Source organism: Cucurbita moschata, unplaced genomic scaffold (genome assembly GCF_002738365.1).
Source record: "Cucurbita moschata cultivar Rifu unplaced genomic scaffold, Cmos_1.0 Cmo_Scf00008, whole genome shotgun sequence".
NCBI classification, from domain to species: Eukaryota; Viridiplantae; Streptophyta; class Magnoliopsida; order Cucurbitales; family Cucurbitaceae; genus Cucurbita; species Cucurbita moschata.
The window spans coordinates 2,357,257-2,381,016 of NW_019268524.1; the positions used below are offsets into that span (position 1 = coordinate 2,357,257).

A 23,760-nucleotide genomic window follows, 5' to 3' on the forward strand; every position below is an offset into this window, starting at 1 on the left:
AAAAAAAAAAAAAAAAAAAAAAAAAAAAAAAAAAAAAAAAAAAAAAAAAAAAAAAATCCATTATAAGTAAGAAAAAACTCAACAGTTTTACATGTTTACTACAACAAAATCCATGTAACCTATGTATACATCAAGATACTCACCTCAACACCAAGCAGGAAGCAAACTATGAAAATAGTGTGCTGCTCAATAATGCTCACAATATGAACAAAGGATAACAAGTTCAAGCAATGATCAAACTCTAGTTCCGTGTTGTATTTATTATAATGCTATGTCGTTTTGGCAGTGCGTACCTTTTCTTCTTCTTCGCTAACTACGCTTTCACATTCTGTCTCTTCGACGGGGTCCTGAGTCTCAGAGATTGTTTCTGTGTGGGGATTGCTGGCGAGTACACCATCGATAACGGATCTGGGAGTATTTGTGGTGTCGCTAGTGTTTTTTGTTCTAACAGAGTCAGAACCGGGACTACCGTTGCCTGAAACTTGTTCGTCCAATTGATTGGAACGATTCAAGGCATGACAATGTGGGCAGTAGTATGTAATGAATGGGAAATCTTCCCTCTTGACAAGTCCTACAGAGGATAAAAAAGAGATAAAACTACAATCATCCTTGTTCTGCTCATGTATTGAAGAAAAGAGTGTGTTGTAAAGGGTAGATAGAATAGGATCACTCACCATTGTGCATATGGCAGTTGCCACAGATGAGTGCATAAGACTGCATTGGATCCTCTCCGACAAGCAATGCAGCGATTCGAGCTAACCATCCTCCATCGTTCACAGCTGGTCCTTGGGGATTGTAATGATCGACAACCAACTGATTAGCCTCAGAAGCATGACGACCTTCAAATACTGCAGATCGTCGTGCATCTTCATCATGATGATGCAACGAACCACTACCCGCGCTACTGGAACGGGAGTGACCTTGTTTTCTGTTCCGAAGCCCACCACCAGGTGGTACAAATTCAACGTCATTGCTCTTCCCTGACGGAACATTAAGATTTGATTCATCGCCCAAATGAACCTTTAAGCCTGAATCTGCTCCCAACTTGGAAGCCAATACAGTTGCAGCGGCTGCCTTTGCCGCAGGGTCAGGATCATATCTCTGTCAAAGAAAAAGGGGAACATAAACTATCTATATGGATCCTCATCAGAAAAATCAAGAAGATGATGGGGCTGTTAAGATAAAAAAGGGCTGCCCCCACTTTAGCAATATTGTTCAAACCAGTTCGAAACATGACCTGCATAAGAAACGCTATAGGGAAGCAGATGTAGAGAAACAAACAACAGTCATTCCCAGAATTAAGCTTTAAACCCCAAAAGACCATCTATAATAAAAGACTGGTGTCATCTTATCATCAAAATAAAACAGAAGATTTCCTGAGCTTAGGCAAACTGTACATGAACATTTCATTTACCATCCACAATTGCAACAAAGAGGTTACATACTTGATAGGGAATAGAATATCAACATTAGCTTGCCTCCATTTTGTCTATTAGTGTTAGGCAGATATCAAAAATTCATTTTAACGACTTCCTAAAGTACGCAGTTATTTAGAAGACAGGAAATTGTGCTTTAAAGAGTGCGTGTAAAGTGATAAGGTTTAGATAGACAGATGGGCTCTTTAGATATGCAAGGAGAGTCGAAGATAAAATAAATCCCATGCTAACTCAAGATATAGTGGATAAACAGAACAGAATTACCTGGATGAGCTGCTGAGTAATGTAATAATTAGTCTTCTCCTTAAGTTCATCAATTTTAGCTTGCCTCTCAGCTCGCAGCCTTTCAAGAGTTTTCTGGTCCTTCCGATCACCTATTAAGTTGTCAAAAAGTTATAAATTCATCAATATTCAACGTTATCCTAATTTCCAACATGCCACCCGACAACTTGACATAAGGTCTTCAACATCATCAACTGAGATCACTTAGTTAGATAATCATAACCAAGACAGGAAAATAAATCTCAAATTGGCTTTCAGTCGAAAGACAGACAAAATATCAATAGCAATAGAAAGAAGTAACTCAACTAGAATCTAGATGGGGCTCAAGAATGTTCACTTCATATGTTCATTGTTCATCAGTAGAACACCACCTAATTCTTGGCAGAATGCAGTCTTAAGAAAGCAAGAATTACAAGAGATATCCATCACTATAAACTAAGAAAAATAACAAAATAAAACAGCATACGCACAGCCTATTTAAAACCCAACCTATTTTACAGCCTAAAGACTGTGTCAGGACACCAAGTAAATGGAAGAAAAGTCAGGCTTCAGAGGGAGGTAAGTTAATTCTGATGCAACACATTCTCTGTAGCATTCTAATGTTTTATACGTTCCTTCTCAAAATTTCTATGACAAACTGCGTAGAAAAATAGAAAGATTCCTATGGTGGAAAAGGTCCTTCTATGTACTTTCACCCTGGGAAACTGAATAAAAATGATAAAACTGAATGACAAGTTACCATTGATGCTGTTATCTCATCATTTGTGTGCATAATGTGTTAAAAACAGGATATAAATCTATGACATCTCTTCCTATATTGAGTTTGTCACAAAAAGTTTCAGCAAATTTAACATGTACTGTCCTCACCCTTCATCAGTAACATCCTACCTTAAAGAAAAAAAATCTTAGAAAGCTCATAATGCTGGTCAAAAGCCATTCTCAACTAGTATTCTCTTAGACATAAGACTATTCTTATTCCTGCTTTGGCCTTTGAGTTTCATCTCCATGCCCAGGAATCATGCACCAACAGCAAGTACACTCGATCAAATTAGCAAGCACACTCAATGACATTTACGGTTAACCATTAATACAATCGCTATTTAACAAGAAAGAAGATCAATTAAGACAAAAGTAAAGAGTAAGCACAGAGCATAATCAAACAGAACCCTCAAATACGTCAAGGAAATGAAGAACCCCTATGGAGAAATGCCAATAACAGAAAATCAAGTAGAAACTTACACATTCTTGTGAAGCTAAGAAATGTCGTATAAGCCAGAGTTGATAATGCAGGCAAAAGAAACATGGGTAAAACTCTAAACGCCCTCATCTTCCAGTTCATATCTACAGCTCTTGTAGTTATGATAGCATAACAGACTGCAATAATCTGAAAATTGTAAAAAAATATATATATATATATCATTGAAAAATTCTTTAGGATATCTAAATTTAATCCGCAAATGAATTCTTTCAGAAGTATGTTCATTGCAAAGAGATGAACAGAGTTGGATGGACAAAGAAATCTTATGTAGAATGCAATTCAGCCACATTGACACAAACTACCGCAAATGGTATAGAAAAAGCAACCTAACGTAGTCGCGCAAAACAGTGGCAACGCTGCAAAACATACTATTACTAAAAATAAAATAGAAAAACAAGATTACCTCAAAAATGACAGAAAATATAATAAGATTTCTGGCCATTCTCCGCCAGGTTAGGGATCTACGCTTCAACCTAGCAAGCACAGCAGCTTCTTCCTTAGAAATGTGTTGAAGTCTCTTTTCAAAATCATCGCCACGTACTCGGAAGATACCATTCCAAAGCCGCGAGAAAATCCCCTGGGATTTCTTCTTCCCGGCTACATCCGCAACAGTATCCTTCTTCTCGCCTTCTCCCGCGGCAGCTTTTTCCTCGGCCATATCACAAATTACCTACAAAAATCACATATCATCAACACGAACACGAATACGTGAGAATCTAAATGAACAACCACCGATTCTCCAGTGATTCAAGTAATTAAACACAAAAGGACTGATCAACGAGTATGAGTTTCGCAAACGGAGTAAATTACCGGATGCGTAACATCCGCCGAACAGTCAGAAAACGAGAAGTAAGAAGAAAAAAGCATCAGATCTAGAACATACCTGAAAATCGTCGATCCGGATTTGATAACTTCAATGAATTACTTCACCAATCGTCCTCCTCTCCGGATCACACACACAGAGAGAGAGAGAGAGAGAGAGAAACAAAAATAAATATGAAATGGTAAACAGAGACCGTGATGGAGACGTAAAGCTGCGAGAAAATCAACCAGAAAGAAGATGGGAGAGAGAGGAACTGAATTCTTCGCGTAGTGAGCGTGTCGAGGGGAAATCAGAAAATTGAAAGAAAAAAAAAAAAAAAGAGGCTTCAAAATTCAGGGCTCTCGCTTTGCTTCTCCATCTTCAGTTCTTCCTCCTTCCCCCAAGTTTCGTATTTTTCTCTCTCTTATTATTTTATTTTTTATTTTTTATTTTTCCGCTTCGACTTAGGCGGGCCCCACTTCGCACGTGCTCCACCCTCTTCCAATTCGAGCCCTTGCAATTTAATTCCCAAAACCAAATATTTATATAAAATAAAAATATTTAATTAATTTATTCAAATTATTTTTTAATCTAATCTTTTATTTTATATAGAATAATTTAAAATTCTAATCTCATCGATAATATATACTTTTAATTAACTAAATTAGATTAACGTTTTAATTTGATTTTATGAATGAATAACCATTCTATCGTTATGGGTTAATATTTGTGATTAAGTCATATATTATATAGGTTAATTCGTGATCGAAATTTTTTTTAAGAATGGTTTATGGATTTTTTTTTTAATTATTTGAAACTATTAATAAAAAGGAAAAAAAATATAATTTAGCAATCTTTATTTTTTTTTAATGGTAGAAATTATAAATATGAAGTTGGTAAATAAAATGAGGTGGGAAATTATTAATTTATTTGTTTATCGTGAGGAAGGAGTGGGAAATTATTGTTATTATAATAGGAAACTTAAATGAATAGAGAAATTTAATTATGACTCCCCCACCCACCATTGGATATAAATTCAATACTAATTTTAGCGTCTATGCATCCAACTATAAAAAAAAAATTAATTTATAGACTTTTCTTTTTAATTATAATTTTTTTTTTCATTTGCTTCAATTATAACATTTTAATTAATTTTCCACATTGCATTAAACCAACCTCAGAGTATGCCGCCATTGTTAGAGGAGAATTGTAGCGACCTACATCCACCAAGCAGATATTGTCCTCTTTAAACTTTTCCAAGGGTTTTTTCCAAGGGTTTTCGTCTGCTAGTGAGAAAATTAAAATTTTCTAGTGAAAAATTTTCCACAAAGGTAGTTTTTTCTATCAAAATCAAAGCATTGAGATTATTTCCATTTTTGGAAGATTGTGAATCCTATATCTAATTCTGTTATCCCAAAATTGATGGGTTGCTATATGTTACCATATATGCTTTTGACTGTTAAAGTCATACATTTAACAGTCGTAAAAGTTAGTACTATGATATAATGGAATTTAATATGTAAATAAGCTAAAATCAGAATTTAATTTCGATGTATAGTAATTAAATTATTACAAATTTAAAATACGTGAACTAAATGGTTATAGATCGAAGTTGATGGACTAAATTATTAGCTTCTTAAAAGTTCTAACGACCAAATAAAGTGGTAACTCATGCATGAATGTATTGAATGTTTTCTAAGTCTGCTTAATTCAGAGTGAAAGTCATGAAATAAGATCAAAATAGAGTGAATAATCTTACTTGTAATGTCCAGGCTCTATGTAGCATCCTTCTCCTGTGACCAAAGCCATCTCTTTTCCTGTATTATAATAAAACAGTACAACTTTTGGTCAAGAAAAGAAAGCATGGAGTTTATGGAAGTAAGGTGCAGTGAATTCTGATTTAGTGTCATGCTTGTTTTACCAATAGTACGATCCCACATCGATTGGAGAGGAGAACGAAACATTTTTTAAAAGGACGTAGAAACCTCTCTCTCTCTAGCAGAACAATATCTGCTAGCGATGAGTTTGAGTGCATTCCCAAATTTTAGAGTTACAACTTGTTCAATGCACAACATTTTTCTTGGGAAATGCCCCTTAACTTTGGGTAACATGCGTAGCGTTGGCAACCAATATGCCACATATTCACCCTCGGGAGCGTATGTTTGTGCCTGAAAAGTATATAATTGTTGTACACAGATTAGCATATACTAGAAAAGATACTGTCATAGGAAATGGACTGGTAATCCAAAGAAAATTTGAACCCAACGACGACGTATTGCCTACTCGACATAATTTTAGACACTCTAGTGTCTTAGTCTACCATATCATAACCGATCTGATAAAGACTCAACGAACAAAACTGATACGACCCATGGGTTCAGGGTTTAGTTGATATTGTTTGCTTTGGCCCGTTACGAATTGTCTCAACCTTACAATTTTAAAACACGTATCCTAGAGAGAGGTGTCCACACCCTTATAAGGAATGCTTCGTTTTCCTCTCAAACCGATATGAGATCTAACAATCCACCTCTCTTGAGAGCCAGCGTCCTCGCTGGTACACCGCCTGGTGGCTGGCTCTGATACCATTTGTAACGGCCCAAGCCCACCGCTAGTTGATATTGTCTACTTTGGCACGTTACGTGTTGTCGCCTGCCTCACAGTTTTAAAACCCGTCTACTAGAGAGAGGTGTCCACACTTTATAAGGAATGATTCGTTTCCCTCTCCAACCGATATGGGGTCTACTACTTATCTACTAATGACCCCTTGAAATTTAGCTAAAAAAGAAGGATGCAACTGTGCAAGTTTTTCGTGTTTCTACCTTATAAATAGATTGCACCACAGAAATGTTGGACTCATGCTTTGATCTTATTTCCCTACCATCGTCCCAACTTTCGAGTCAATGCAAACCAATTCTGGCATACCATCCAAAGAATAAAAATGTGTTCTTAGAAAATAGATTTGCATTGTCTAGAACCTTAAGAACGGCTATTCGCTTGGCAAAACTTTTATAATGAACAAAATTCATTCAGAAGAAAATCTGCACTTACTTGCTTGGGGATACTGAAGTAACGCTCATCTCTTCGGACTGGCCAACGTGGGACTACTCCTTTCGATAATCCTCAACATTTTGTAGCGTAGCCAGGTTCTAACATCCCATTGATTGCTTGTTTCCTCATCCGTAGTAAATCCTAAATAGCAAGGGGAGAACAGCAAAGAGATGCAAACGGCTGAACTCATCATTGGGTATCCATTCCTTGTACAATGTCTGGTTAATATCAAACAAGAAAAACAGGGAGCACCAATTTTCACCTTCTTCCAGAAGTGTACTCATAAATTCTGGAGAGACCTGCTTTCTCGCCCCCAATGAACCTCATGCCCTTAACAACCTGAAGAAAACAAATCGTTTGTCAACTCACAGAGAGAAAATTTGATGTAATAATAATAACCATATTAGAACAATCCTTCAAACATACAAGGATGGCTATTAAATCTTCTCAACTGTGTGGGCACCGAGAGCTTTTGCAAGAGAAGGGAGAATTTCTTCAGGCTTCCCATTATTGAATAAGCAAGTTAAGGCCAAGCATTCAACAATAAATTGTGCTCTCATTGCTGCAAGAAAGGGAGAAAATTATATAATCGTTGAAACACTTGCTCTAAGCATAAGTTCCAAAACGCTGAAATCATAATTTTAAACAGCGATTCAACAAATAGCTTAAGACATTTCCAGCATAATTGATAACTTACTGCTACATAGCCATGAATTTTTTCAAAAATCGCCTCAATAATTTGGACTACAAGAAGAGAAGACGTGACCTAAACCCGATGAGCAAGAGCTCCATTACGCTCAAGTAGTAGTAATGAGCTATGAGCATTACATGGAACAGAATCGCTTCATGATCGGCAACAACAAGAAATAGAACAAAAAATCCACCAGTTCAGAGCTCAACAAGAGACGCATAAATTCCAAACAAATTACACGATCATCTTTATCAGTAACAAAAGTAAAGAATAAATTCAGAAATAAACCTCCAGTTCTAGGAAATCCGAAGTAGCAGGTAGAACCAGAAGATCTTGGATCAGCGGAATACACCGGCAACACAGCCTCGGGCGAAACCCAGGCCTTATACAGAGCCTCATTGTCCAGCACACGGAGGTCATTTCTGAACAAACAAGGGCGACTCCTTTTCCTCTTTTAACACCCGAAGACGAAGGAGACGAATACCGCCGGAACAATTGTTCCGCAATCCGGTCCATCTCCTCCGATTCTAGCCCGGAACTCGACATGTCGACGACGACGACGACGACGACCTAGAATCTAGCTTCGATCTCGAATTCATGGTCGAGATTCGTCGGAAAAATTGATGGCGAGCAGATTTTGAGGCAATTTGGACCGCAGGTTTCAGAGAGGAAGAAGTAGGGAGTGTTTTCAACAATTGAAGAGACGAGAATGGGATTCCATTGTTGAAATGCTGATACGGTCTTAAGTTGCCCTGTGAAGATTTAATTAGCTGAGATGATGACACGTGTACTATAGTTGGCTGTGACGTGGCGTTGATACGTTTGAATTAGGTCCACGTGATGACTTGTTTGCCGCCACCTTACAATTTTCCCGTTTAATAAAACGCGCGTAATTTTCAACATGACCGTTGATACGAACACCGTTCTAGCGGTCCGATAATTCAAGCCGACCTCTAATTTAATATGTTAAATTATTTTTCATACATTGTGAATTTTTTTTAAAATTCACAAATAACATATAAAATTATATTTATAAAACCCATACAACTTACGCCTGACGTTTGCTAACTATTTTATTTTTGTTTTTTAGGTTTAAAAATTAAGTTTAAACATTTATCCACTACATTTTATAAATATTTTCAAAATCTTAAACAATTTGTTTTTGAAAATAAAGTAGTAGTAATAATAAATTGTTCGTGATTTTGAAATTTTGCCATGAAATGAAATATGTTTTTATGAAAAGGTGAAAAATATATTGAAAAAATATGAAGAAATAAACATAATATTTAAAAACACAAAACTAACAATTAATTTTGTCACCTATAACAAATTTTCTTAATTTTTTTTTTTTTTAAGGTGAATACTGCTTGAAGGGGCAGCCTCGGGATAGCCTCGGGATGGAACTCCCCTCACCCTCTATATTTAGCTGATGTGCTACAGCCAAATTAGGTTTGGAAAGATGGGTTGACGTAATAATTATTAATCCGACCCACTCCACAAGAACTCACTAGATAGGTCTGATGGTGATGGCAGAGGAAGCCCCTGCCCCGTCCCCACGACAAACTATCAAGAAGTACGAGTTTGTTTGTAAGAGACTATAATAATGAAATGAGACTAAAAGTACATGGACCAAAATGATATTTAAACTTCTAAATATTCATCCCGACACAATAATAAACTACCATTAAAAGGTCTCTTCCAATAAATAAAAAAAGATATGAAAATACCGTACGAACACTGCTACTAATGATGGTACTTCTGACCCTTCAGAATAGTCCATGACCTAAAAGAATACATACATTCAGAATAAGCATTATATAATACAAAAAGCTTCGCAGATGCAAAGATGGTGCATTGTTAGTTTTGTCTGTTTTTCAGGGTTGAATTGAGGTTTGAATAAATCTCTAGATGGAGATAGAGAGAGAAAGAGGAGCATCATGATTCTTGGCTGATTTGAGCAAAACTGAAAGGATTCTCAAGAGAAAAAAATAGAGGTCTCCTACGATATTCGTAATATGAAGAAGTATCGACGTAATTTCATAGTCATTCGGTCTAAATGCTATAGGAAGAACATAAATAAGATGAAGCAACGGGAAGACCTAGAATGTAGAAGATCATAAACGGAGTATATTCGGTGGATTTGGATTTGGATTTCTATATATTCACTATGTGGTACTTGTTACTTTATTGTACTAGATCACATTAATGTAAGTGGATACTCCACCCAACACATCATTTTGGGAAAGCTCTGCTTGAGGAGCATTTGATGTTGCAAATGAAACTCGAAATCACTAATGATTAGAAGAGAAGAAACAAAAAAAGTACCTGTAAAGTTGTTCCATAAGCACAAGTAATGCAATTTGATGATTTAAGACCATGGAGGACAGCTTGATCGATACGTTAGCTCGTTGTCGCAGTTGTTGTCCATGGCCATAAGGTCCACCAATGCAAAATGCTAATCTTGAAGCACCCTGCAAAGAAGAAGAAACATAAGAAATGCCATTTTCATTCTGGGATACACCCATAGTTCTAACAAATTTGATTACAGAAACAATTAAACCATGGTGATTAATACAAAACTTTCTTAACATCAAATTAGAAAGCAGGAGACTGTTACATATTAAGATCTAGACTGACATGGAGGTTGAACATGTGGGCTGGTTTAACTTAGAGGTGCCTCAAGCAAAAACTCCTGTTAGATAACTATTTTGTTTTTGAAAATTGTGTTTATTTTCGTATCATTTCTCTTGAGAAAACAAATTCTTAGCCAAGATCCAAAGACAAAAACAAGTTTTTGAAAACTAGTTTTCTTAGTTTTTCAAAACTTTGGCTCGATTTTTTAAAATAGACGTAACAAGTGGATAACAAAACAAGGAAATCCATAGGTGGAAGTAGTATTTATAAGCTTAATTTTCGAAAACAAAAAACCAAACCAATTCGTTCTCAAATGGGGCCTTAGCCACTAACTTTGAACTTTGAACTATTAGGAATCAGTCCAGTAGAGATGAATTGATGATAACAATGCAACCCATTTGATTTGAATTGGAAATGGTACTCACTGTATTGCCTGCATCTGCCACCAACTCAGCCATCTGCTCGGAGGATATCTCTTTCCCATTCTCATCCAACATCACAACCTGAAGGTGCATATGCAGAATGGATATGGTACACACTGTAAGCAGTAAGCACGACCATTATAAACTATTTCAAAGATCAGTTTTAGAAGAAGGGCTAAAAATAAAATCAAAGCACATAGCAAACTATATTTCTTTTCTGAAAAAGAAGCACTCTGATCAATTTTCTTTCACATTTTAGCTGGCAAAAGACTGATGTAATTGAGGGACGGAGAGAGAGATTTGTAACCGTCCAAGTCCACCACTAGCAGATATTGTCTTCTTTGGGCTTTCCCTTTCAGGCTTCCCCTCAAGGTTTTAAAATGCATATGCTAGAGAGAAGTTTCCACGCCCTTACAAAGAATGCTTTGTTTCCCTCTCCAACCGATGTGGGATCTCACAATCCACCCCTTTTGGGGTCCAGCGTCCTCGTTGGCATTCGTTCCCCGTTTCAATCGATGTGGGATCTCACAGGGACAACTCTAAACTAGTTCTAAACTAGAGAGAGGTTTCCACACCCTTATAAAAAATGCTTCGTTCCCCTCTCCAACCAGCGTGGGATTTCACAATCCACCCCCTTTGGAGTCCAGTGTCCTCTCTGGCATTTGTTCCCCTCTTTAATCGACGTGAGGTCTCACAAAGAGAGTTCTAAACTAGTTACCAAATAAAAGAGCACAGCCAGAATAACAAAACTCGTAATGATTCAACGAAAATGAATGTTAAGAGACAAACCCAATCGTCGGACTTGAGAAGATTCACAACAGCTATGTCCTCATCATCAACCTGAGCTCTTGGATCCCTATAATGCAGAAACGAAACATGGAATGAAAAGCATTCATTAAGATTAGCATCATTCATCAGAGATTGGAAGTTCGAGCGTAAATAGGAAAACTGATAAATGAAAACCAACCGTACAATCACATACCGCGCATTTCTAGGATTTGATCGCAGTTGAACATCTTCCACATTACAGTAGTTATTGAGCTTGTCAATATACTCATCAATGAGAAGCTGAACGCCACGAGACCTCTTCTTCCCCACAGTTAAAACGCGTATCGGCACCGCTCTCTGTTCATTGTCCATAAAAGACTAATCTCAGTTAAAACTCAGTCATCCTGAGCCTCAATCACACTGAAATCTCAGCCAAATATATCAGATATTAATAAATGGAATTGCAAAACACAACGAAACGTCAATCGAACGATCGAGATCGTAAAAAGGAAAAAGAATCACAACGAAGACAAAAATCACAAGAACCAAACAACGAAACTAAATTTAAAGAAACAAGAAATGTACCACAGATTGACCGGTGTACTTGCAACGTCCAACTGAAAGCTCGAAATCGGAGAAACATTACACAACGCCGGTAAGAACATAGACGAACAAAACCTAGGTCAAATTCTAGGGTTTCTTTTTCCTTCTATTGTAGAGAAAACGATGATACCTGAAGGAGAAGCGGAAATGGTAGCACAGAGAGCAGTAACCATTGATAAGAAGCCGATAGCAGAAACCAGACCCCTCGGGCTAAGACGGAGATGATGACGTGTCAGTTAGCAAGTTGCCACCGTGAGAAAAAGAGAGAACAAATTTGATTAAAATTACGAATTTTGGGACAATTTTATTTTGGCTAAATTATATAAAATCTAATTTTGTCTCAGTGATATTCCAAAATTTTCAAAAAAATAAAAATAATTCATAATTAAAAAAACCAATATTTTGTAGTAACTTAAATTTTCAAATATTTTTAAAATATCTCAAATTTTTTAAAAAGAATACGATTAAATGTATTTTCACACGTAAGATTTTTCCCTCCCTAGTTTTATTTTTGAGTAACAGCTTCACATGACACCTAGGTAGTTTTATTTTTGAGTAACAGCTTCACATGACACCTAGGAAGCTGATCAGTTGTCAACTAATTCAACCATAACCTAACTAGCACGAGATTCTACAACCGAGCAAGAAAATAGAGAGCCTCTACTCGTTACCATCACATTAAAGACAAGTTTTCTTATTTCCGCAGTCAAATTTCGAATTTGGGGTTGTCGCCCCTGCAAAAGTCAGGGGTAATACTGACCAAACTATTGACATAAAACGTCCTTTCATTATAGGTAAACTCGAAATATAACCACATTTTTTCTTTATTGAGGTGTGGCTCCACGTTTTTTATCAAGGTTTGTGTGGCTCTTGGGAACTCGAGAAACAATCTATCAAAGCTTCTATCCCATTCAATAAAACGTCCTTCCATCCTCAAGTAATTTGATCTATCTTCAATTCAATTCAAGATTCGAGTCATGGTTCGGTTCCATTTAGAGATGGCTAGGAAGGAATACCAATATTATGGATATCAATGATGACGATGACAAAGGACAATTGGTGCATACCACGACACACCGACACCCATCAAGAAGTAATATCTTCGCGAGAACACCTTGAAAATTTGAATATATATAATCATTTAGATCAAGATCTATAGAACAAGCTTAAAATGTAACTTCGATTATGATGGTGAAAAACAAAGTCAAAACATTTTATTGAAAAATTAAAACTATACTTTATCAGATCATTCAATTATAAACTCAATTCAAATGGATTGCAAACAAGTTTTCTAAAATTAGATGATAAAGAAACAGATTTAGAGGAAGGAGTGTTGAACAGAACATGATTTTCTCATCTTCATCACTATGTCCAAATTTCAAACTATGAATCAACAATTTTCCCGGAAAAGAAAATTTCAGTGAGAATTTTACTGCCAGCCAAACAAACAGAAATGAGTACTCATACCTTTCAGCTGCTATAAAAATCCCGTTCCATCGTCACTGTGATTCAACAAGCTCAATGGTCTCGGATTTGGAGTGGATGCACTGAAAAAATTGAGACAAAACAAGCAATCATTGAATAACAATGGATTCCAGAGCTATTTCCACTGCCTTTCTTGTGAATTTCCTCCTCTTATCCGCCGCATCGGCTTTCAATGTCACTAAGCTCCTTGGCCAGTTCCCTGATTTCACCAATTTCAACGATTTACTCACACAAACCAAACTCGCCGATGAAATTAACAGCCGCTTGACTCTCACCGTCCTTGCTCTCAACAATGGTGCCGTTTCTAGCCTCTCCGGCAAGCCATTGGACATCGTGAAGCGGATCTTGAGCGTTCACGTTCTTCTTGACTACTACGATACTAAGAAAATTGCAACATTGGCGAGCGATGGTACTTCCGTTCTCACCACTCTGTTTCAGACCACTGGCATCGCCATGAATCAGCAAGGTTTTCTCAAGGTTACGCTGACTAATGAAGGCGAGGTTGCGTTCGGTTCCGCTGTGAAAGGAGCACAGGCCGAGTCGAAATTGGTGAGATCTGTTGCTTCTCAGCCGTACAACATCTCTGTTCTTCAGATTACTTCTCCGATTCAGGTTCCTGGAATCGATTCCAAGCCAGGCCACTCCACTCCACTAGCACCACCACCGAAGGCGTCTGCTCCGGTCCAATCTCCTAAAAAGGCACCGGCTCCGGCTGCCAAGTCTCCTAAAAAGGCACCGGCTCCGGCTGCCAAGTCTCCTAAAAAGGCTGATGCTCCGGCCGCCAAGTCTCCTAAAAAGGCACCGGCTCCGGCTGCCAAGTCTCCATCAAAGGCTGATGCTCCGGCCGCCAAGTCTCCATCAAAGGCTGATGCTCCGGCCGCCAAGTCTCCATCAAAGGCACCAGCTCCTTCCGCCAAGTCTCCATCAAAGGCTGATGCTCCGGGCGCCAGGTCTCCATCAAGTGCTGATGCTCCGGGCGCCAGGTCTCCATCAAGTGCTCATGCTCCGGGCGCCAGGTCTCCATCAAGTGCTCATGCTCCGGGCGCTAGGTCTCCATCAAGTGCTCATGCTCCGGGCGCTAGGTCTCCATCAAGTGCTCGAGCTCCAGGCGCTAGGTCTCCATCAAGTGCTCGATCTCCAGGCGCTAGGTCTCCATCAAGTGCTCATGCTCCGGGCGTGTCTCCAAAGGCCGCTGCCGATTCACCAGAGAGTCCTTCGCCAAATCCCGCTGCCGATTCACCGGCGAGCTCTCCGCCAAAGCCCGCTGCCGATTCTCCGGATGCGACCGATGACGACGATTCTGATGCGGCTGCACCAGGACCTAGCGATGATTCTGGCGCCTCAAGCGGTAGGTTCATCGGAGCTGCGACAGTTCTGGCGGTGATCTCGTCGTTTCTGGCTCTCTGAGCGCTCAACAAAGCCAGTGCGGTCACACTTTGAAGGTTGAGTTGAAGGTTCCTCAATAATTCATTTGTAATAGTTTAATTAAATATTTGAATTTAGAAAAAAATTAGAATTTTAGTTCTTTTAATTTAAAAGATTCAATTTTGTTCTTATGATTTGATAAATTTATTTTTTTTATAATTTAATAAAATCTCATAGAAAAAAAGTTATATTATTTGATAAAATCCTCGAATAATTACAATTTTAGAAAATGGGCCTCCAGTTCCATTTAGGCCCATTCCTATAGTTCTCTCATAGAATTGAATGCAAGATGTTGGGCTTTAATGGGCTGCTGACGGCCCACAATGAAACTTACCAGCCTTCCCTAAGCCCAATCTCTCCCCATTTCCCCTCTCTAGGCCCATAACTATTTACTTCGATGCATTTTCATTTTTAAAAAAAAAAAGTGTACAATTTTGGTTCCAATGTTGCAATTTTTACACGAATATATAATGCCCACATCAATTTCAACATAAATTTACTAAGAAATTAAAAAAAAAAAATAATGATGGGTAATATTGTAACAGTTAAACTCACTCCTAGTAAATATTGTTCGCTTTGTCTGTATGATTCTCTTTCAGGTAGACCTTGAACACGTAAATACTGTTCGCTTTGTCCCATTAGGTATGATTCTCTTTTGGGTAGGCCCTGAACACGTAAATATTGTTCGCTTTGTCCCATTAGGTATGATTCTCTTTCGGGTAGGCCCTGAACACCGCTAGTAAATATTGTTTGATTTGTCCTGTTTGCTTTGTCCCATTAGGTATGATTCTCTTTCGGGTAGGCCCTGAAAGGAGAAGCCTGAAATGCTACTTTGTCCCATGAAGTATGATTCTCTTTGGATAGACCCTGAAGAGAAGGTTGGAATCCTATGAGGTATGATTCTCTTTTGGATAGACCTTGAGGAGAAGGTTGGAATGCCAACTAGTGTCTATTACTGAATTCACGATAGTACTCTATTTTTTGAACGTCCAATGCCAAAGTCTGTTAAGTCGCCAAAGTCTGTTATTGATTCCACCCGACCCAATAGTACCCCATTTATTGAACGTTCAGTGCCAAATGCAAATGGGTAAGTCATCAATCCCTATGTACTTTATAGTTACGGGTGGGCATTTTATCGAAGATGGGTTACGGGAGTAGGCATTTTATCGAAGATGGGTCACGGGTGAGCATTTTATCAAAGATGTATAAAGAAATAATAAACTCGAGACAAGAAAAAGCGATTAAATTCTCATGAATTCACATTCCTTTGTATTTTTTTTTTTTTTTTTGTTTTAAATAAGAGAAATGATGAAAGCATAGGTTAGAAAAGAATCAAAGGAATTGACAAAAGAAGATATATAGTGGAGTGGAAGATCCTTCAACTTTCACCTTAATACTCTTATCAATGCGTGCATGCATGCTGCAGGGACCATATGCCCATGTGATGCCATGTGGGCTAACAAACTTGCATTTCATCACATTTCTTTATATATTACAATGCTCCAACACTATCACAAACAAGAATCGAATATGCACCTTTCGAATCTAAACAATGACCCGACAAACTTTCGATATCTCGACTTTTGGTAACCTGATTCCTTCATAAAGAGTGTGTTCGGGAGAGAATTATATTGACCTTCAAAAAGATGTTTTTTTTCCTTTGAAACAGAGGGTCCTCGTGTCCTCTGACATTAGGTGTGTGTATTCACGCTGAAACTCCAACCCGATTTATACAAAACTAGGTGTTGCTTGTTTTCTCGAGCCTAATATATATATCTATATAAATAAAGTGTATTTCAAGTAAAAGTCAAGAATAAACTATTTTAAAAGATAAATCTTTTTTTTTTTTTTAATTTTTAACCTTTAATATCTTCTAATTAATTAAATTATGTTTAGATTAACTAATTGACTGAAATTATGAATTTTTTATTAAAAGAGGTCTTATCCTAGGGTCAAAAATGTACTCTTAAGACAATGAGACATCGAAACAAGATATTTATTTTGTTTTGTTTCAACTTTGTTCCCAATTTTATTAGTTTTATATTTTCAAAATTATTTGCTAAATAATTTATTTAATTGTTTTTTTGGGGATATTTTCTTCATTTATTTATTTATTTTTAAATTTAAAGGTGTTAATTGAAAATTTGGAAAGTTGATAAGTAAGTTTGAGATAATATAGAATTTTTTTTTGTATTAAATTTAGAAAATGACCATTCCTTTATTATTATTATTATTATAAACTAAAATAAATGTAAATAATAAATGGGGTCGATATTGATCACGTGCTACTCTGGCTCCATATAAAAAGATTTAAAAAGGCATTAATATTTGACTTCGGTCTATTATCCAGCGTGGCAGAATGCAGTTGGTGCGTCACGTGAAATCCGCGTGCCCTCTTCTCCCTCCCGGTCCGAGGACCTGACAGCTCAGCGTCACGTGTTATTTTTCCTGGGTACATCGTATCATACAAACCCGTTTCCATCGCTTCTTTTTCGTTTCCTTCTTCCAAGTGAAAGTGCTTACCCAAGTATAGTGGGGCCCACACTCCTATTTTTTTTCTTTTCCAAATAAATAAATAAATAAATAATTTAATTGGTATTTTAAAAAAATCAGATAAATTTATTAAACGAACTTTCATTCGTTCATTGTTACGAACACTAAAACTGGACGAATGCATTGAAAATTACAATAATAATAACAATAATAATAATAATAATAATAATAATAATAATAATAATAATATCACATTTGAATGAATAATGGAGGAAAAAGAAGAGGAAGAGGAAGAGGAAGAAAATTAGGGTTCTCGAACGTGGAAGACGTTAGGGTTTTTGACGACGAGATCGTACATGTAAACGGAGTTGAATTTGGAGAACTCCATTGGAAGAGAAATTAGATCAATGGAAGAAAGCTTATGAAACTGGAACAAATCTGGATCGCCTTCGTAATATCGCTCCCATCCTAAACCTTCCAGAATCTTCTCAAGGAATCCGTAAGAACAAACCGGCTGCCCCGACGGAAGATGAACCAGAACCTTCTTTCTTCCGCCGCCGCCGGAGGAGTAGTCCGCGCCGGTGCCGGTGCCGCCGCCGGCTTGGGAGTTTTCCACGAGGCGCATCACGCCGTTTGATCGGAAAACCCAAACGCCTGACATTTTTTTCGCGGTGATGGTAATCTCAACCGAATGTGTTGGTTTGTAGGAATGGATTGTGATTTGGAGGGATTCGAGTGAGCGGTTTATATTTATAGGGGAGAGGGGATGGGAATTGTGGGCCCCACTGCTTGCCTCTTAGATTTTTTTTCCCCTTTTTGGGGCTTAAAATGAATTTTCAAGAAGCTGTTCTTTTTTTAAGGAAACTTTTATTTAAATATATATTATAAATTCAACGAGAAATTTAAATATTTAGTATTTAATAATCAGAAATAAATGTCAAATTACCGTTATGTTTATGGTTTCTTTTATTTTTTCATTTAAATTATTTTTGTTTAAAATATTATCCATTTTTTAAAATAAAAAATAAAATTATTTTCACAAAGGTGGATAGTTTTTGCTTAGTTTCTCTTTAAATACTTTAATATTTTTTTTCCTTATAAAAAAAAAAGATTTTTTTTTTTTTTGATTTGTTTTGAGTGAACTTGGATTGAATTAATAGAAATATAAGGATAAGAAAAAAAAGAAAAAAAAGAAAAGGAATTTGGTCCGAAAATAGGATCACGAGCTGAGCACGTGATGGGAAGTGGGGTGTGGTGAGTGTAGGGTTGGTAAGGTAAGGTAAGGTGTTGGTGGGTTATGGGACTGAAAGTGACTTCCCTTTCCCATTCCTTCTTGCCCTCTCATCATTGGATTGGATTTTTATTCCCTCTTCATACTCAATATTTTTTATTTATTTATTTTTTTTTTATTTTATATGCTTTCCTTTCTTTAATATTCTCCTCTATTCATTATTAACCACTATTCATATTCATTTCTCCCTTCACATTTTCAATTTTTTTTCATTATAATATTAATTTTTAGAATATTGAGCCTAACTTTTTTTTTTTTTTTTTTAAGAATAATACAATAAAGATTTAAGCTTACAACGACCGGAAGCATAAATATTTAAACTTAGCGAGCTTTACAACCATTTTTAATTCGACCACAAAAAAAACTCACTTAATAGAATTTTTGACCCAAAAAAGAGAAAAAAACTATGCAAAAACAAAATTATGAGATTTAAAACCATATCAATTAAATAAATTGATTTCAATTTATTGATGTGAACTAAATTGGTAATTTAACCTACTTTTTATAAAATAATTAGAATTTCTTCTATTTATTTAACCTCATTTAATAACCATCTATTTTATTTTTTGAAAAATAAACCTATAAATGTTACTCCACGGTCTAAAATCTAAATATACATACATACACACACATATATATATATAGACACATACAATTTAGATATGTTTCAAGCAAGCAACTAGAACATGTCCATATATTAAAGAAAAGGCTATAAACTTACCAATTCTATGCAGCAGCAGATTTGAAATGATACTCATCTATGGTGGAATATATCAAACCTTCATCTTCAAGAGCCCTTATGGAGTCCCTGAAAGAAAAGAAAAAGAAAACAAAAGTTGTATAATTTAATTGATTTTCATACCAACCACATTGGATGGGGATAGAAGAAGTTTACACTATTTTCTTCAAAGGAATTTTCAGTTGTTGGGACAGTTCATCTCTGTGTATTCCTCTTTCTTTTGCACTGCAAAATATAGTTAAAAACTTCAAATAAAAAACACATATCTTCTATACATGTATACAAATGTAATGAACCATTTATTTTTTCTTAAACTTGGGAGAAAAGAATAGTTTTTCTAATTTTTCTTTGGTTAAAATACAATATTGGTACCCGTACAATAAATTTTATTCTATATTAGTCTATGTACTTATGGATATCATAAAATTAGACTATCAAAACTAACTTTTATTGAAATTGATTAAATAATAATAATAGTTTCCATGCCATAAAAGAGAATGTTTTTAGAAAATTTTACTATAACTAATAAGATAGATTAAAAGTGATTATTTGATAAGAAACTAAACTATCAATAATCAAATGATCTCACTTGTGTACTTAGACAAGATAAATATGTGCATTCTTTCGGTTGAACTCACGAGACAACTACTAAACTCGAACTTGGTTAAAAATATTTGCAAGATTCCAATGAATGTGGCCCACAAGAAACTTGAATATTGCGACCCTAAAGTCAAACTTTGTCTCCTTATTATTATTGTGCCAAGAGCCAACTAAGAGTGAGTGTCCTATGGAACCCATAATCAGAAGTGATCTGTGTCTAACACAACAGTCAACCACCGACCTAATGTCTGGTTTTCTATCCACACAAGTTATAACTAGCAGACCACGAATGACTCAGTCACATCCAACCATGGAATTCAATTCTTTAATTCTAAAACCACCTTGTTCCCGGGCCAAAGGCAACTCAAGTCAACCTCATATAGAATAATGCACAGCAACTGGCAAACAAAGGAGACAATCCAAAAAGGAAAAGAAAAAATGGTCTGGGACAACTTACACGCTGGAGGGCAGCTGCAGATAGTCAAGGACCAATTCGTCACAGTTCTTTTTGACATCAAAGTGTGCTGCTCAGCCGACTGCAGAAAGAAGCTATTAAATCACAATCTAACTATATAATCATCTACAAAATATTATATGAGATCCACGTTAGTTGGAAAGAAGAACAAATGATTTTTTATGAGGGTGTGGAAACCTCTCCCTAGTAGGCGTGTTTTAAAACCGTGAAGTTGACGGCGATACATAACAAGCCAAAATGGACAATATCTGCTAGCGGTGGGCTTGAGCTGTTACAAATTGTATTAGGGCTAGACACCGGGCAGTGTGCCAGTGAGAACGCTGGAACCCTAATGGGATGGATTGTGAGATCTCATATTGGTTGGAGAGGAGAATGAAACATTTCTTATAAGGGTGTGGAACCTCTCCCTAGCAGATGCGTTTTAGAATCGTGAGACTGATGGCTATATGTAACGGGCTAAAACAGACAATATCTGTTAGCGGTGGGCTTAGGCGGTTACATATTAAAGCACGGTCACAATCATGGTTAAGAATCTTACTAGTCCTGAAGATGCTGTCTGATATCCACTCGAGCCACTCTGCACTGCAGGCTTCACAGATGAATCCGAGGATTGGAACTGTGTCGATACATCTCCATTGGGCTTCAAGCAGTTTCAGCACAAATGAATTTAGAATTCTAATGTTCACTTATAACTAAAAAGAAGTTAGAAGCAGAACTATCAACGTGAGGTCCAGTAATCAGTACCTGTAACTTGGAATTCCGCAAGTGATCATGTATGCATTCAATAAAGTGGAAGGTAATCTCGTCAAAATTTGTAACAGGCCTGCAAAAAAAAACCATAGCCAAATTCATCATCCCGTTAGTTGATCAAATATACAACCGGAAAAAAAAAGGCATTGAACGGTTTCCAACATCCCAATAATCACTTGAGATTGGTCACTACCAATATACAATAACTACCTAGTGACCGAGGGTGAAAGAAAGAACACTTCATAGGACAGTAGATTCAAGAAGAAACTTTAGGCAATCGCAAATTCACAAAGAGAAACTACATAACACTAACAAGATATTATCACTAGAACTCATTTGATCTGGAGATCCTCGAGTTTCAGCATGCAATAAAATCACCAAGCAGGATGATAGCCTTAACCATTTAACTTCAAAAGCATGCCCAAACGCATGAAATTAGACTTAAGAGAATTAAAAGACCATACCTTACAGAGAATGCAAATATTTGCTTGTTACTTTGAAATATTTTCAAATGCCCAATTACCCGTACATACATTCCATCTCTATGCCATAAAAGATTCCAAGAAAGGGTCAGAAAGACTACTTAAGTATTTATCATCACAAGAGAAGCAAATTGGACAAGAACTTACTGTATTTCATCCATTTGCTTAGTGTCAAAAGTATCGTTTACCCTGAATAAATATTGACAAACATTCTTTAGTAATGAAGCAGATTTAGTTCAAGGGCTTAGGAAGATTGGAACTGCAACAGTAGACCATCTTTTGCAGCCAATTCTTCCTGTTCCATCATCTACAATGAATGTGATGTCAGTATTCCTTTCAGCTTTCTCAGAGACCTTCCCGACGATTGTAACCTTTTTCCAACAAGTAAAATATCAGTATTTACAAGTCTCAAGGAGCCAGACATGGTCTTCTAAGAAATGATATTTTTCATGAACTGAAAATTTATATGTTACTTACACATAAACATTTACTTCTGAAAAATATGGTTTGATAATTTTTCACACTGCAAAGCTTTCAGATTAATAAAATTTGTAAAACTAAAATATACAACCTTCCCTTTGCATTGCAACATTCAACACTCTGCTAATGTTCATGCTTCTTTGGGTTAAAAGGTACAGAAATCCAACCAGCGACTAAACCTGCCGCTAGCACATATTGTCCTCTTTGAGCTTTTCCTTTCGGGCTTCCCCTCAAAGTTTTTAAAATGCATCTTGCAGAGGTTTCCACAACCTTATAAAAAATTTCGTTGCTAGATTTCCACACCCTTATAAAGATTTTCGTTCTCCTCCTCACAATTCAAGAATTTGGGAGTGGGCAAATAAATCATGTTTGTCTTAGTAGTTGGATTCTAATCAATGAAAATTTTGAAAACTCTGACGAACATTGAAGCATTGCTAGTAAGCTACATTGACAGATATAATTAACATAGATTTGATTCTGAACTGCAATTTCTCATCCTATGATCTGTTTGCTACACTAATAAACATACACAGCGACAGTAGTTTCTAAAAGTGAGAGAGAAAGCAAGGAAGCATACATTTGTAATATCGACGCCGTTGATCACAAAGTTGGCCTTCTCTTCGCCAGAATGGGAGGCTTCACTTATCTGTTTTACCGTCACTGGAACCACGCCCGGCGTTTCTCGACTCTGCATTAAGAATTCAAAGATACATAAAAGGAAAATGGTGGAAAATGAAACGAACAGTTATCAAGTACCATCTTGTTCAAAGATTCTTCTCATTTTTATTCAATACCGCCAATTTGACAAGCCAAAACTTGTTTACGACCGAATATTAAATAGGATAACCATTATGAGTTTGATCTCCATTTCTAGAATTATAACTCTGCTCTGAACGCACCTAAATATACTCTGATATTCTCTCTTCCAGCGAATGAAAAATGAATTAGGTTCGCGTTTTCGCCGGATTCTAGCTATCCAACAGCTTTTAGGAGAGTAAATTCTATACTGCATTTTTGAAATTCGCTCTCGATCGAGAAGAAATTTAGAGTTTAAAGCAGCGACTTACCTTCGACAAAGAGGAGTCATTGGTCTGAGACGACGTAAATCCACTGCCGGAATCAAACTGGCTGCTGGAGAACATTCTTCAAACTTCAGCGAGTAAAAACTTAATGAACAATCAACAATGGAGAGACGTGAAAGACTTGCGATGCAAATATATGAACTTACGAAGTATAAAGTCTTCCATTCCCCGCCATTATGGAATTCCCGCCCGATCTCGTGGACAGTATTGTCGATCCCGAGCCAGATCGGGTTCGAAACGACGAAGAGCTACAAAGCCCACAGAGCCCAATGAATTCACTTCTGTCCATGCAAATTCATGGGCTGGCCTTGTTTCTTTGATCCGCCATGGATGTGAAAATATTGCGAAATTTACCGTGTATACCCTTTTATTTTAACTAATTTTCAATATTGCCCCATAAGTTTTAATATTTCAAATTTAAACCCTTTAGTACGCGTTTTTTTGCAGTCTTATTCAATGAGTTCTAATGGCAGCCCTTTTTGTTTATAGTTAGCTTACTATTAACAAAAAAAAA

At 36.6% G+C, this 23,760-nt stretch overlaps 5 protein-coding genes, 1 long non-coding RNA gene and 1 pseudogene across 10 annotated transcripts; 1 reads left to right on the forward strand and 6 right to left on the reverse strand.

Moving 5' to 3' along the window:
- Positions 1-36: 36 nt before the first annotated feature.
- LOC111446612 (uncharacterized protein At2g24330-like) lies at positions 37-4,178 on the reverse strand. The gene is made up of 6 exons (XM_023085480.1): positions 3,860-4,178; positions 3,380-3,646; positions 2,958-3,102; positions 1,701-1,810; positions 675-1,101; positions 37-571 (listed from the first exon to the last, which is right to left on the reverse strand). The coding sequence occupies exons 2-6, from the start codon at positions 3,632-3,634 to the stop codon at positions 270-272; spliced, it is 1,239 nt and encodes a 412-aa protein (XP_022941248.1). The 5' UTR covers positions 3,635-3,646; positions 3,860-4,178; the 3' UTR covers positions 37-269.
- A 1,134-nt stretch (positions 4,179-5,312) lies between these two features.
- Positions 5,313-6,833, reverse strand: LOC111446525. Its single transcript, XR_002711083.1, has 2 exons — positions 6,598-6,833; positions 5,313-5,595 (listed from the first exon to the last, which is right to left on the reverse strand). It is a non-coding gene; the product is annotated as an uncharacterized LOC111446525 (long non-coding RNA).
- A 24-nt stretch (positions 6,834-6,857) lies between these two features.
- Positions 6,858-8,042, reverse strand: LOC111446523. Of its 4 annotated transcripts, none has more exons than XR_002711082.1 (4): positions 7,806-8,042; positions 7,279-7,388; positions 7,089-7,165; positions 6,858-6,967 (listed from the first exon to the last, which is right to left on the reverse strand). XR_002711082.1 is itself a non-coding variant. In XM_023085368.1 (3 exons), the coding sequence occupies exons 1-3, from the start codon at positions 8,031-8,033 to the stop codon at positions 6,952-6,954; spliced, it is 321 nt and encodes a 106-aa protein (XP_022941136.1). In that variant the 5' UTR covers positions 8,034-8,042; the 3' UTR covers positions 6,858-6,951. The 4 variants fall into 4 exon arrangements, 2 of the variants coding, with proteins under 2 accessions (XP_022941136.1, XP_022941135.1); XR_002711081.1 differs by having other exon boundaries at positions 7,253-7,388; XM_023085368.1 differs by lacking the exon at positions 7,279-7,388.
- A 1,096-nt stretch (positions 8,043-9,138) lies between these two features.
- On the reverse strand, positions 9,139-13,548 carry LOC111446064 (putative RNA methyltransferase At5g10620). The gene is made up of 8 exons (XM_023084710.1): positions 13,412-13,548; positions 12,075-12,154; positions 11,927-11,958; positions 11,556-11,698; positions 11,363-11,429; positions 10,577-10,654; positions 9,843-9,988; positions 9,139-9,300 (listed from the first exon to the last, which is right to left on the reverse strand). The coding sequence occupies exons 2-8, from the start codon at positions 12,115-12,117 to the stop codon at positions 9,261-9,263; spliced, it is 549 nt and encodes a 182-aa protein (XP_022940478.1). The 5' UTR covers positions 12,118-12,154; positions 13,412-13,548; the 3' UTR covers positions 9,139-9,260.
- LOC111446060 (fasciclin-like arabinogalactan protein 14) lies at positions 13,532-14,916 on the forward strand. 2 transcript variants are annotated; one of them, XM_023084707.1, is made up of 2 exons: positions 13,532-14,544; positions 14,578-14,916. In XM_023084707.1, the coding sequence occupies exons 1-2, from the start codon at positions 13,532-13,534 to the stop codon at positions 14,834-14,836; spliced, it is 1,272 nt and encodes a 423-aa protein (XP_022940475.1). In that variant the 3' UTR covers positions 14,837-14,916. The 2 variants fall into 2 exon arrangements, with proteins under 2 accessions (XP_022940475.1, XP_022940474.1); XM_023084706.1 differs by having other exon boundaries at positions 13,532-14,915.
- Positions 14,917-17,609: 2,693 nt separating this feature from the next.
- On the reverse strand, positions 17,610-18,043 carry LOC111446065 (flowering-promoting factor 1-like protein 2). The gene has a single exon (XM_023084711.1). It carries the CDS (start codon positions 18,006-18,008, stop codon positions 17,652-17,654), a length of 357 nt encoding a protein of 118 aa, XP_022940479.1. The 5' UTR covers positions 18,009-18,043; the 3' UTR covers positions 17,610-17,651.
- Positions 18,044-19,316: 1,273 nt separating this feature from the next.
- Positions 19,317-23,379, reverse strand: LOC111446063 (annotated as a pseudogene).
- Between the last annotated feature and the right edge of the window lie 381 nt (positions 23,380-23,760).